Source organism: Anser cygnoides, chromosome 7, assembly GCF_040182565.1.
Source record: "Anser cygnoides isolate HZ-2024a breed goose chromosome 7, Taihu_goose_T2T_genome, whole genome shotgun sequence".
In the NCBI taxonomy this organism is placed as follows: Eukaryota; Metazoa; Chordata; class Aves; order Anseriformes; family Anatidae; genus Anser; species Anser cygnoides.
Window position 1 is genome coordinate 15,253,073 of NC_089879.1, and position 14,179 is coordinate 15,267,251.

At 55.0% G+C, this 14,179-nt stretch overlaps 1 protein-coding gene across 7 annotated transcripts in view; it reads right to left on the bottom strand.

Moving 5' to 3' along the window:
• The window catches only part of DNMBP (dynamin binding protein), a 32,657-nt gene extending 22,285 nt beyond the window's left edge, over positions 1–10,372 (bottom strand). For 3 of the 7 annotated variants that reach the window (XM_067000916.1, XM_048060443.2, XM_067000915.1), the window contains exons 1-2: positions 2,493–2,658; positions 1,312–1,490 (exon numbers count right to left, since the gene is read on the bottom strand). In XM_067000916.1, the coding sequence (XP_066857017.1) occupies positions 1,312–1,456 (145 nt within the window). In that variant the 5' untranslated portion in view covers positions 1,457–1,490; positions 2,493–2,658. The other 4 variants (XM_067000920.1, XM_067000919.1, XM_067000918.1 and 1 more) reach the window with 4 other exon arrangements.
• Between the last annotated feature and the right edge of the window lie 3,807 nt (positions 10,373–14,179).

Genomic DNA, 14,179 nt, shown 5'->3' on the forward strand with positions numbered 1-14,179 from the left:
AACCTAACACTGTTAGAAAGGAAGCCATGGAGCCACATTAATTATTCCCCAGAGTATTAAGTATTATTATTGGTAGGCTGCAGCACCTACACAGCTTCTATTAAAAAGTGCTTTTTCAATCCCCTGCAACTTTAGCTTAGAAAACTGGGCAGAAAACTACGACAGCTGTTCCAATGAAAAGCAGGAATGCAAGCTGGTTTTGAGTTAAAGGTCATTAAAAACCATTCTGTTTGACTTCGGCATGTTTCTTTATCTTTGAGCTATGATAGCATCTGTTTATTGTTTCTTCACAGCTTTATGTTCTTGAGAACAAGCACTTCAGTTACACTGAGAGAAAAGACTGTGGTAAAGTAGCTGCTGCTGATTTCTGCAGAAGTAATTTGTGCCCAGTGGCTTGGGATCAGGCATGCCCTCATTCAGTGCCATTTATCAGCTACGTGGAGCATAGGGGAAAAGCCCTCTTCTGCACCTTTGCTCCTGTCCATCTTTGTTTTAAGCAGAGACAGGCGCCTGACAGCCCACAGCTGGTAGCAGAGCCCAGACTGCAGCTGCAGTAGCAGCCCCATCTCCACGGCCAGGCGTGGAAGTGCAGCCCTACCTTCACGCTGAGCAAAGAGTCAGGCTTCTGCTTTGAAGTGGCCTGGTTTTCATCTCTCTGAGAGCTCACGCATCTCAGCGTCGGTAGAGATGAGAAAGAGCTGCTTACACCAGGACGAGGGGACTAAGTGTTTCACTAAGAGCATTTTGGTGCTTCAGAAGTTTCTCACGCTCCTCCAAAAGTTTAGCAGACTTGCACACTACTTCAGGCACCCAGGTATTGGTCCCAGCTTGTGCGGGAAAGTGCTTTAAAGCAAAAAGGAGGAAGCGGGGCTGAGTCAGGCCTCCAGGGGGGACATGGATTCTGTCACTGAGTGTCCCCCTGACTTGAACTGACAAGGTCACTTGGCGTTTCCACCCTCAGTGCATCTGTTTCCTCTCTCCCCTTCCACTGCCACAGCAGGTCAGTGCATAAACTAGACAGGAAATGGCTGTCCCACCACAGAGGATGTAGCACCTAGCGTTGTGAAGCTCCCATCTCAAGAAGTGACACACCACTGACCTCTCTCAAAAGAATAAGCGAGCTGTCTGAACACCTGACGTGCAGCTGGAAGGGAACCTGTACCCTCAGCCCCAGGTGAAGCCCAGTGAAAGATCTGGTACAACAGTTCTGGTCCTGCATGCCCCAATAGCACAGCGCTGGCCAGGGAAGGTGCTCATGGTGGATGCTGAGATGGCAGGTGGCAGCTTACGGACCCAGGGGCAGGCTCTTACCTGTGACACCTTCCTTTTTGCCGAGGAGCCAGAACTCATCCACCACAGCCAGCACCTCGATGACGTCTCCCACGAAGAGGGGCAACTCCTCAGAGACGCTGGGACAGAAATCAAAGACCGCTCGTACCACAGAGCCAGCCTCCATTGCGTGGGGTCTGCAGGCAGATTGGTGCCTAAGGCTGAAATACAGAGGAAGTCTGTTAGTGGCAAGAAGAACTTGAAATTATCACAAATATTCTCGGAGAGGAAAACCCTTCCTGAGTGCAAGAGGCAGGGACACTGAGGGGGCCCTGTCCTGAGCTCACTGAACCCCTTCCCCATGCAGCCAAAGGAGGGGGGGTCTCCAGCAGTACAGCCCCTGTGGTCCTGCCTGCCTTATCCGGCCTGTCTGGCTACCTCTGCCGGGACACTTTTGTGCTGTACCACGGGGAGAAGCAGCAAGAAAATCTAGAAGCAAATTCCCGTCAGGAAGGAAGCGAGAGGAGGGGAGGAAGCTCCACGCTTCCCTGACACCAGGGCAGGCCCAGAGCCCGCTGAGGCCTCTGCAGGCAGGCAGCGGCCACCACTGCACGCAGCTGCCGAGCCAGGACACTTCTCTGTATCGCCTTTGCTCTGCACCAAGCAGCCTTCTCAGCAAGGCCCTATGCTGCACGGAGGCGGCGGCAGCCCTGCAGCTTCACTGGGCCGTCCCCTTTTCCCTTACCCCTCAGGAAGGGAACTGAAAGGTGCATCTGTCCGAGATCGTCAGAAGCCCTAAGATTATCCCTCAGCATCTGCAGCTCAGGCTGTAAGCACTTCCCTTTGTTTTCCTGTTTCACCACAATCACGGGCAGAGCCCGGCACTGCTGACACCTCCCGGAGGTGTTCTCAGAGCCCTGCCCTTTGTGGCCCCAAGACACCAGCACCCTCCCTGACACGCTGCTGTCCTCCCACACCGTGGGAGCCGAGCAGGACGGCTCCTGCTCTGTCCTGTCAGGCACAGCCACTCTGAGGAGCGAGCCCTCTTTCCTCCAAAAGCGTGTCGATGTGCGCAGTGAGCAGTCACCCTCCCAGCGCCACGCCGAGCTGGCCGTGCACGCAGCATGCCTATGGAGCAGCCACGTCCCTCGCTAGCGGCAGAAAAAGCAGGGCGACAACACACAACAGCACATGCCACGAACAGAAAGCTGTGCATGTCCCACCTGAGCCCCGGCGAGGCAGGAGCAGGGGAGGCTAACACGGAGAGGAGAGAAACAGCCCTGCTACCGAGGTGCGGCAAACTTCCAGCCAGAGCGCCAGCAGGGGCTCCGGCCAGGGAAATGCTTTCTGCTGACGGGACTGCTCTGTTTATCCAGGCCGGCTCACCTCCTGGGAACAAAGCGGGTTTGTGCTCGGCAGCAGCAGCGTCCTCGGCACGTCCCTGCCCGCCCCCAGCCGCCGCCAGCATGGCCAGCACTCTCCCACCGCCCGCACCTCTGCTCCTGCCGTCACCCCTATTGCTCTCCGCTGCCTTACCCCTAGCACGTGAGCTCCTTGGGGCACAGGCTGCCCCTTTGTTACCAGCATTGTGCTGGCTGAGCAAACAAAGAGCCCAATATCCAGCAGCCGACAGCACTTTGCCACCAAAAAGAGATGAATGGACTGGAGTGAATCGGGAGCACAAAGAGCTGCAGTTCAGGATAGCAGGAACCTACTGAGGCAGAAAGAGCAACAGTATAAAAACATGACCATGTGGAGCTGGGAAAAAGATGGAAGAGCCCTCAATTAGCTTGGAAATAGTAAAGACAAGAAAGCAGCCTCGCACTGTGTGAGGTGGGGTGGCTGTGGCACAAGGAACTGCTGAGCTCAGGGTCCTAAAAACACTTGCCATATTCTGAATCTGCACACTTCACAGCCGCTCTGGACAACAGAAAAAAAAAAACAGGCAGGTGAAACTGCTGCCTCAGGGTAGGTTCTCCAGGATTATAGCGAGATTTCTGGCATTTCCTCTGTCAAAGGGGTAACGTAAGAGTGGTTTGAGGAATGTAAAGATCACAACATGAGCCCTGCAGACCCAAACCCTTTACAGTGGTCACTCGGAGGACATGGCCCTCCTGCTGCCTGGGACTCAAGTTACTTGCCTGGGAAAACAGCGGCATCCCTTCCTTAACTCACCTGGAGCTCTGGGGACTCATTCATTAAAAGCGCTCTGTTTCAAACGAGACGGAAGATTGAAAGAGGCAGGCACAACTGCAATTGTTCTGACACGTACCTATTAACTGCACTTAAAATAAAACACAGGTACTAACATATTGATGTGAAAAGCAATCCCCGAGAGCCAGCCCATGAGGCGAGGAAGCATTAAGCAACTTCTGAAACAGCCAAAAAAAATCCCAGCAAGCCCATGTTCCCTCAGCAGTACCGAGAAGCGGGATCATTCCCTGACAAAACACACAACCCTGTGGGAAGGGAAGAGTTCAGAAGCACTGCAGATATGGCAGACTAGCAACAGGAGGACCCAGGTATACTGGGCACACTCTCCTTTAGCTTAGAGATTAGTGTCTCAGAAAACAGAGACCAATCTAACAACTGACACTAACCCAACCACTTACTTCCGAGATGCAGGAGTCACTGACTGACTGTTGGACGAAGGGAAGGGAGCAGCTACAGCCCTACTGCCGCAGCACAGACGAGTCGGCTCAGAGGGATGCGAGTGTCAGCGAGCACGGGGGATGCTCGGTGTCAGTGCCAGGGATCAGAACCAGGAGCACGCAAACCCTCCTCCGAGGTTGCTGGGGATTTCTGATGAGCCCACACAGGTCACTGACAGCACTGGCCACTCCTACCCGTATTCCAGAAATACCAGATACTTCTTTTGCACATCCTTCTCTAGAATTGCCCTGCATACACTACCAGGCCAGCCTCTTGCCAGCCAGACAGCAGGGAGTGTAAGCCCCTAGAGCTGGTCCTACCGAGGCAACACCTCCCAGATCACTCTGTCCCTTGAAAGTCCAGTGCCAGCACCTGGTAAACTGTCCTCTTCCAGCAAGGGACTGTGAAACACCTCTGAATACTAGGCTGCTTGCTGTCCTTTTCCGTCCATCCGAGTCTAGACAGTATGCCCCTGTATTTCAAAGCAGTGGATCAGTCTTACAGGGTTTGCTTGCTCCGTAACATGATTCGAACACAAAATATTATGTTTTCCAGGGTCTTGGCCTTGTCTTACTCCATGGAGTGCTGACTGCCAACATTTTCTCCAAACCTCCACCTAGAAAAGGAAGTCTCCCAGCATCTTGCAGACCGGGAATGTACTGAGTCCAATTCCTCAGCTTTAACGGTGGACACGAGCTTCTCCCAGCTCCAGACCAGATCTGCCCGGTGAGAAAAACATCCAGCAACTGCTCGTGCAGGGGCTCCAGCAGGAAGAGCAGATTGCAGGGAGAGCAGGGCTCCGCCTGTGATCCCCAGTGAGTCACAGCTCCTGACTGCTGGCCAAGCACCATCCCCTCTCACCTCCAAGGGGGGCAATCCCTCCCAGCCAGGGGGAGGGAGGGCTCCCCCACAACTCAGCAAACTCCGGGACTTCACCCTGGCAGAGGTCAGGGCTGCAGATTGCAGCAGAGCTGGAGCAGGGCAGGATTCCTGCCTCCGCCTAGCAGCAGATCCACATCCAAAGAGAGCCTCACTGTGCAAGTATGAAGCTGCGGCAGAGCGGCGAACTCGGCCCGCTGAGAACATGCTGTCTCTGTCTCGGTGCCTGATCCTGAGCAAACTAGGTAACGTGTTCCTGGCGCCCAGCTGCAGCCTGCCCAGTGCCCTGACACAACAGCTTTGTGTAGCGAGGCAGAGAAGTGAATTCCCAGGGCATTAATCACTCCTCCCAGCCTCCCCACATGCATGCTCAGCACGCATCACCTTCGTGGAAGACAGCCTACCCCTTCTTGTCATTAGCTCTGGAGTATGTCTGGTCCGGTGTGGGCTGATGAAAGGACAGACCGGAATGAAATGAGAGCTATTAGCTCACTTACAAGATTGTTGTGAGACCTTCAGCACAGACCACGCCACAGCAGCCAAGAGGAGACATTTACACACTGACTCAGACAACTTCTCTTACCCTCCTCTCTCCTCGTGGCTGAGATTGGACAGGGTAAAATGCCTCAAATAAAGGACTCACCAACACAACAGTGAATTATTACCAGGCACAAAGGATCATAACTTACATGGAAGCAGACCTACTGAAGATGGTGATACAAATGCCCTTTTGGACTCTGTTTGATCGTAAGGATGAGTAAATTAATTTCTGATGAGTTTCTGTAGCGTCAAAACGGGAGTTCTCTCTTCCCTGTTTCTGCTGAAGCAAGGATTTCAAGCACTTAGAAAACAATGCAGCGACACGAAGAGATCATTTTAGGTTGATTACAAACAGCATTAATAGCCCCAGTAAAAGGAGAGACTCAAAGGCTTTTGAGACAGCTAATCCAGTGGTACACCCAAAGCATTGATCAGATTATGAGATAAAAAGCAATAATTGACAGATGCCACAAACTTCGCAGCAAGAGAACCAGACTTGACAGGCAGCATCCCTACCTGTCTCCCTCCAAATACGACTTCCCAGCTTCTCGCTCAGACAGTTAGAGCGAGTGCTGTTAGAGCTGGCTATGGGCAGCGCTGCAGCGTAACTCACCAGCACAGTAACCAAGAAATTAATATATCACCAAACAGAAAAAAAATGCAGTGCAGGCTTCCACATGCACAGTTGGTTTGCACAAGGGAGACAAGTATGTTCTTGTGCAGCAGATGTCTCAGTCTCTTTAAAACTGAGAGCCAGCCTAAGCAGTAAACCAGGAAGGAGTCTGATTCCCAGAAGTGCACAAAAGCCAACTTTGTCACAGAACAATTAAAGAATATTAACAAATGCTGCCAGTGATCTTTTTTAAAACTTAAAAATGCCATACTTTTTACCTCTGTCTTTTCACGCCTCCTTCCCCTCACTGTAATATAATGCCTGTTCGCCGAAAACAGAATCCACCCCCAGAAACGGAGGTGCCCTCTGCCTCGCTCAGCTGCTGGCTCTGGCTTCCACAGGACATTTGCTGCAGTGCTCGCTGCGCACTGAGCTGCAGGAGCAGAACCTAACGTGCAGTGGGCAGAAACCAGGAGCACCACTTGGCTTCTCACACGATTGGGTCAGGAACAGAAGCTCACTAACTGCGTGCTGAGGCATTTTCCCTGCCCTTTACCTCTGTTCCTCCCACCTCCCCGTGGCCTCCAAATGTGGCCACCTCTCCTCCCTTCCTCCTTACCCCGCTGCATCTGCAAGGCCTGCACAGTCCTCAGCCACGCTCCAAGGACAGGACATTGCCCATGCTGGAGCACACCCTGAGCACTCGCAGGAGCCTTCGGAGCTGCCAACCGCAGTCACCCCCCTGCTCCGAGCAGAACGTGTTGCTCTGCAAGTCCCCGGAGGTCCTTGCTTGCCTGCACATTCCTGGGTGGGACAGACAATACCCCATTGAGCCAGGCCCTGGACATGGTGCCAATGCAGGGACTGCGGAAAACTGCAGAGCCACCCCTACAAACCTCAACAGAATGGACAAGACCCCAAGCAGAGAAAAAACAGGCTTAATGGCACAGAGGAGAGGAGCCTTCTCCCGCCGGGGCCACGCGGACTGCTGCAGCCTCTCGTTAAAACATGCTGTTTGTCTCCGCAGATCCCAAAGAGCCCCCCCGCTGAGCTTCACGCAGTGGGAAACACGTGATCTCTCTTACGTCCTGCCATCTCCAGACCCCATATGGCTCCCAGGAGGATGAGGAATCTCCTCGCTTTAAAAAGAAACAGCTTCATTTCCTTTTAAACCTGACATACAGAAATCATTAAAATAAATACACCAAGGTTGGATCAGCAAACCCCCCCAGATCCAGGATCACTAAGAACAACTGCTGCTTGAGCTCTGCCTTCCCCACAGCGCACGTGTGCAGCAGTTCGGGGTGTTTGCCACAGGAGCTCTGTGTGTACCACGCAAGTCACTCACACCACGTTTTTTGTCCCTCCAGCTGGGCACTGGCTGTCACAGCGTTGTCACCTGCTCGGTAGCGGGACACGGCTCAGTGCCGGCTGGCAGGGTTTGTGCGGGGTAGGCGTAGGTTGGGGAGGAAGGAAGAGGAGCTCGCGTTGGGCCAGATGGCAAGCAAATGAAAGTCATCTGGAAACTTGAGCACAGCATCAACTTTTAATGCAAAGCAGAGCACCTTGCCAAAACATGTGAGCAAGGACACTGCGATGGATACTTAATCTATAGCACTGTGGGCCTAAGCACACAAAGGCCAGAGCACCAGCTCAGGAGGTAAGAGCTTCCCCAGTTCTAGCCACCCTGTACTGAGTGGCTGAATGCACTTTGCAGACACCAAGTCCTGTCTTCTCCCTCCCCGAGGCACACGTCTAAAACGATACAACGTAGAATAAGGACCAGACAAAATCCCAACAGCAGCACCCCTTCTGCCGTGCAGTACCTGTGCCTGGGCTCCTGCAGGTAGGCAGTATACAATCACAAAATTAGTCATTGTACCTGGAGTATGTATCCAAAACAGGTTGAACTGGGGATACAAGGACATTCCTCAACACTTGAGAATGTGACTTTGTACCCTGACCGGTATTTTTCAGTGCAGCTTTTGGACAGAAGTCCCCAGTGATGGTTTGGTTGTTGGGTAGGGAGTGTAGAAATACGGGAATTACTGCAGTTTGAATTGGAAGCTCTACTCTTTGCTCACCTTTACTCCCGTTCTACACTGCTCATTATCTCCAGAGAACCTAAATCCCCTGGGAGGGACTCCATTGATACCTGCTATCATGTGGACCTAACTCTTTTCAGAGCCTCTAAGTGCTCCTGACAAGGAAGCAATATAGTTTATGTCCTAATACAAAGGTCCTAAAACCAAAATGAAGTAAAAGCTATGCCACTTAGAAGTGGGGTTGAGCAATCATCATGAATTTACAATTCATTAGAAACATATTTTTGCTGGAGGTCGAGGGGAAATTATCAGTTAAGGTAGCGAAGTGCTAAGCACAATTCCGGGCACCCCACCCAGGCACACATCACTGGCATTACAAAGTCCGTCTGAACAGTCACCCACTGCGCGGACACCGCAGCCGCACACCGAACGCTGCGATTATCACACAGCCGCGCTCCCCAGGGCGGCTAACACACCTGGGGCTCTGCAGGGCCACGAGGCTCACGCCTTTCCTCTCCTGTAGGAGTCCCTCCTGGCCCCTTGCAAATTTAACATTTTTCTACAATCTTTACACATACGTACAAGTTTTTAATGTCACTGCTAATCATAAGCGGAATGGCAGCAGAGTGGGTGCATGGCAGCCAGGCATCAGGGAAAGTGGGAAAAGGGCATTGGGAGCAACTGAAGCAGCTGGAGAGAGAACTGAAACCGTTGTCCTTGGCAGAGCAGAGGATTTCTAAAGAACAGCAAAAGAAGCCAGCTCAGAGATGTGGGCTTTAACTGTGCTATACAGGGCCTTGAAAACAAGGAGGACACATTTAAACACGGTGCCCAGCACGACTTGCAGCCAGAGAAGTGAGTCAAGATGAGGGGGATGATGGTGACGTCTCCCAGCACAGTACAGAGGCTGAATTTGGCAAAATACTTAAAAAGCTACAAATTCTGTATCTACAAACTCTTTCAGGCCTTTTGTGGATGTAAAGACAGAATCATAATGGAAGCGAAGGAGAGAATGGCAGAGGCAAGGGGAGAGCGAGCTTTTTCAGCAGAAAGTCATGTAAACATGACAAGCCTCAAAACAGATGTTACTTGCAATATGTATTACACAACTAAAGCCCTGCTAGGTACTCTGCAAGGAGAATGAGATGTGAAAGGACTGGTGTGGGGGAAGTACTTCAAACACCAGCAAAGGCAGCGGAGCTCTTTCAACTGAGGCCAAACTGTGTCAAGGACGGGATCAGCTGTGGCACTGCTCTGCTCAGCCTGCGGCAGCAACATGGTCAGCCCCAGAGCTGCAGCCCCTCGGAAGGTGTTCAGGATGCAGCCTCCATCCCCCGGCGAGGCCACTGCAGGAGGCACCGCCAGTTTGCCTCTCTTAGAGCACAAGGCGGTGGTGCCAGGCTGGCAGCAATGCTCAGCGGTTGGCATTTACTAAAGCGAGGAGGGGAGGAAACTCTCGGAAGTTTCTCTTCCCAGGCTGGCACAAGCAACCTGGGTGCTCACGGAAGAGCAGCTGGGGAAGGCACGGTGCTGCGCCCTGGAGCTTTTGCTCCCTGTGTGGGTGCCTGTGCTGCCCCTCGTCACAGCATCACCGCTCTGGGTGCCGGAGCTCACATGCCCGTGCTGTTTCTCCAGGACCAGGTGCTCTCCCTTAGCAAGCTGTCAGTGCCAGCTACCTGCGGGTCTGCCCGGCAGACAGACCGTCACCCCGAGACCCCACCAGCCGCACAGACGCGGCTTAAGCCGCCCCACCCCGAGGCCGGCCGGCCCAGCAGCACGAAGGCACGGAGGGAAGCACCGGGGCGGCTCGAAGGCTGCTCCACGCAGCCTGGGCCCCCGAAGCGCCGTCGGGGCAGCGTGCGTGCGGGCAGGGCCCCGGCACACGCCGGGCACCCGGCTCCGCGCCCCGGGGGGCGAGGACAACACAGCCGCAGCCCAGCCGAGGGACAGCCCGGACCCAGCGAGCGGCACCCCCCGTGCCCGGGGACACCCGGCACGGCCCCGGGCACGCCGGGGAGGCCCGGAGCGGCACGGCCCGGGGCGGGGGGCAGCCAGGCTCCGCCGCCTCCCTGCCGGGGGAAGGCAGGGCAGAGGCCGAGGGCCGGCGGAGCCGAGGGGCCGCAGCGGAGGCGGGGGCCGGGCCGCGCCGGGGGAGACGCAGGCCGAGGGGGGGCGCGCAGGGCGGGGGGAGCCGAGCGGCCGGGCCGGCGGAGCCCGGCTCCCCCCGGCGGGTCCCTACCTGCTCCCGGCCCGCTCCGGGCGCCGCGGCCGCTCCGGCCCTGCGCGTCCCCGCTCCCGCCTCCGGTTCCCCCCCGCCTTGCCCCCGGCTCCCCGCTCCGTCCCCGCGGCCGCCCAGCTCCGCCCGGCCCCGGGCCGGCCCGGCCCCCAGAGCCCGCCCGGCCTCGCAGCGCCCCGCCCGGCCCCGCCGCCCGCCCGCCTCCGCACGGCCCGGCCTGGCCCGGCCCGGCCCGGCCTGGTGGAGCTGGGAGGCCGCGGCCCGAGCTGTTTCCCGGGCAGGCCCGGAGCCTGGGGGACCCCCCCGGTGACATGGGGACAGCCCCGGGACAGCCTCGCAGCACCGCTCGAGCAGGAGCAGCCGCCGCAGCTGCCTGTGCGAGCCCACTTAGGCTCCTTCCCCACAAAGTGTTGCTGCCTTGCAGGCACCACGGGTGGCAGGGCTCCGTTCCCCGCTGCTGCCTTCTCCTGGCTGTCTCTCGCTGCCTCACGGGCAACAGCTGAGGAGTGGGTCTGCACTGTCCATCTGGTGCAGTCTCGGTTTTGCTGCGAGGAGCTGGCTTTGGCGGCTTAGACCTGCTGTAGGATCCCCCAAACGGAGAAAAACAAAGAGCTCCTGGCAGAAGGCAGCAGCCGGTTTGTGCATCACACAGAGGGGCACACCACGTACAGTTGGTCCCGCGCTGATTTTCCTGGCAGGCCGAAAACGCCTCCATGCCCCAAGGGATACCCTCCCTCAGCAGCACGCTGTGAAGCCCCAAGTCTCAGCCTCCAGCGCAGTTATCGCAGCTTGACACTTGTTTGTGCATTTAGCTACACTTCTCCATGGCAACCTCCGAGCTCACAGCTTGGCTTGCCACCAGCTAGGAGCAGGGTGCGCAGAGCACGGCGCACGCCCTGCTGTGAAAGTCGTGTTAGTGCGTGCACGGGCTCCGAGCTGACTCCCCGTCTGCTCTGCTTGTGCCGGGACCCGCACGGCTGCCACGGCGCTTTGCTGTTGGCAGGGGGCCCAAGGCTGCACAAGGAGCTGGGTGCTTTTCCCCTGCAGGTATGGTTCCTCATGTGCACTTTGCTGGAGCCGAAGAATGGACACCAGACCACTGGGTTTGAAGTGTTGTCCTCTGAGCCTAAAAGCTCTGCTGTTCTTGCCAGCTGAGAGGTTTTGAGCCAGGGTACTCCATCCTTTACACAGAAAGAACAGCCAATCTGCTCTGGAGGACCTTATCCTGGAGCAGCGATGGGAAATAGTCTTCTGCCTCAGGGACGGCCAGCGCTGCCCAGCGAGGTGTAGTGTTTACCCAGCGGTGTAGGAGCAGAAGGACCTGGCAGCTGTGCACAGCCTCCTTGGAAGCTCTCCCGGCTCACAGCATGTGACCAGCAAGAGCCAGGAGGGGGACCTGAACTGCACACAGTTAAGAATGAGCTTGCTGCAGCTCCACAGCTTTCTGCAGGGCACCGTAAAATGACCGCACAGGTGTCCGTGTTCACAGGGCTGTGAGAACGGCACAGAAATGCAGCCAGGGGATAGTGGTGGGTGGTAGATACAGTGGCACCTCTGGGTAAAAGCACAGAGTCCTTTGCAGGCAGCAGCGCAATCAGTCTAAACTCATACGTGCCAAGACAGAAATAACACCATCCAAGGAAAGCTGCGAGGCTTTTTCTGGAAGCTGAATCCCAAACCAGTCTTGCATATAGCAACAAACCCTGAAGAATGTAGGGCTCTGAGACCGCCCCAGCTTTTCCTGGTAACTCTCACACTGGACTAACTGTATGCATTTGGGCAGGTCTGTGTCCCTCTTCTTCTGCCTTTGCCTCTACTATTACTTACATGGTGGCTCCGAGCTTTTCATTGCTATCTTCACTTCCAGCCAACCCTTTCCTTGGCTTTGAGTTTAACTTTTCCAGTGTTCCAGGAAAAGCTATGCACTTAAAAAACAATTGTATATTTTTAGCTGTAAAATGTGTCCCCCTGTACGTCTCCACTAAGCATTTTACTGACTGTTCTTCGTACAGTCATCCATTTCTATCTCTCTCTTGTTTAACCTCAGCACTGCTGGACAGTCCATCATCCCAGTCCTCCTGCGGCCTTCAAGGTCATGGCCATGACCAAACCACCTCTGCTGACATCCCCAGCAAAGACGCCTCACCCTTCTTTGAGTTCATCTGTTTGTACTTTCCCTTGTTCTGCCTCCTTCATGCCAGCCACAGGAAAAGGTTCGGCGGAGGGCAGTGAGGATGCCCAGGGGTATGGGAGCTACTGGGCAGGCTGGGACTCTGCAGCCTGGAAGAAGGACGTGAGACCATTGCAGTGCAGATGTTGTGTCTGAGGGTTTAGCATTGTTTTCAGACCACGCTTCTTGCAACACTTGGGACTAAGTTCATGGCAAGCCTTTGAGAGGCGGGCTTGATAGAGTGCTGTCTCGGAAACATTTTGTAACCATGTTTTCACGTGGAGAGCTCGGCCATGGCCAAGTGGAGCCTTACCAAACTGTTCAACACAAAAATATTCAGAGCTGGGAGGAGATTGTGCTGGACAAATCCCAGCCCAGAGAGAGTCTCTTTCAAAACAAAAAGGTTATGTCTTGTAGGGACTGTTTTATAGGGCAAAAAGCTTTCCATCGAGACTCCACCTTCACTGCTGTGCCAACAACCCCACAGCAGCCTGCCAGGGAGAGTGCTGTGGCCTCCTGGAAGGCCTGTCCTGTTCCAAACAGAAGAAATCCCCCTCCTCTGACTCTCCCCTGGAAAGCAAGGGGAACCGAGATGGTCTTACATTTTCTAGGACCACAAGAGGGCAACATGAGAGCACCCTGCAACCAGCAGGCTCAGCAAGGCCACCTGTGACCATGCTGGGATGGGTGCCGGTGGCATGGGCAGCTCTGTGCAAGCAGAGCATCCATCCCTCTGCCCAGGGACCACACGACTGATCTAGCAAGCAGTGCAACCAGGGCGGGATCCCGGCTGAGGGCTGCTCCCTGGCAGCCCTTTCCTTGCTCTCAGCTTCAAAGATGTCCTTGGAGGCAAGCTGAGCTAGTGCCGTGGCTGGGGGCAGGAGTATGTTGCACATGGGTCGGATGCATGGTGACAGCAGATCCTTCGGCATGCTGTATGGGGCCAGGCTGGCCTCCCTCACCCTGTCTGCATGTCCACCGGCAATTGTGCACCTACACGTGGCTTCAAACAGGAGGGTCCAGCCTCTGGCATGAGGCTGCTGGGCTTGGCCACGGGAAGAGGTGTTAAGACACAAGGGAGTTTGAATGCCTCAGCCTCGCTGTCCTTATTCACATCCTTCTGGATGCCAAAAGAAAAAAAGAATCTGAATTCAGCTTTGGTTATGAATGTGGAACTGGCCACTGCCTCTGGCCCACACCGGTCTGTGCAGACCAAAATCACTCAGAGCCATGGTAATGCGCAATACCGCTTCTGGCACTTTTTTGCAGTAGCCTGACTAGATACCCTCTGAGGGACAGTTCGCTCTGCCTTTCCAAGAACAGACATGGCAGAGGAACAGCTTCTGTTAGCAGGCAGAGGTACAAGGGCGTGTGTGTGCTGCTAGGGCTGAAAATGCCGCTAGCATCTTGCAGCACAGACGGGGGAGGATGTGACAGTGAGGGATGAAGTGCAGAATACCGCCTGTGCAGTAGGCTGGTAGAGGTTCCTCTCGAGAGATGAAGTCTCAAAAGAGGAGGAGCAAGGAGATGTCTGGGGGACTCTGCCTGGACAGACCTGAGAGATGGAGAGAGCCAGTGCAACAGAGGGGGAGCTCAGGATAATCAGTCATGCAAAAACAAATTGCGGGGATGCATGGGTTGGGACTGTTTATCCCTCTGGAGTTATTTATTTATATGAAGAATGGCAGAAAGGCTTTGCCTGCTGAAGATACTTTTAGGGTGGAAATAGCTTTATTTCCACTTTTGCTTCTACTCCAAGCCTTCCCAGACAGGGC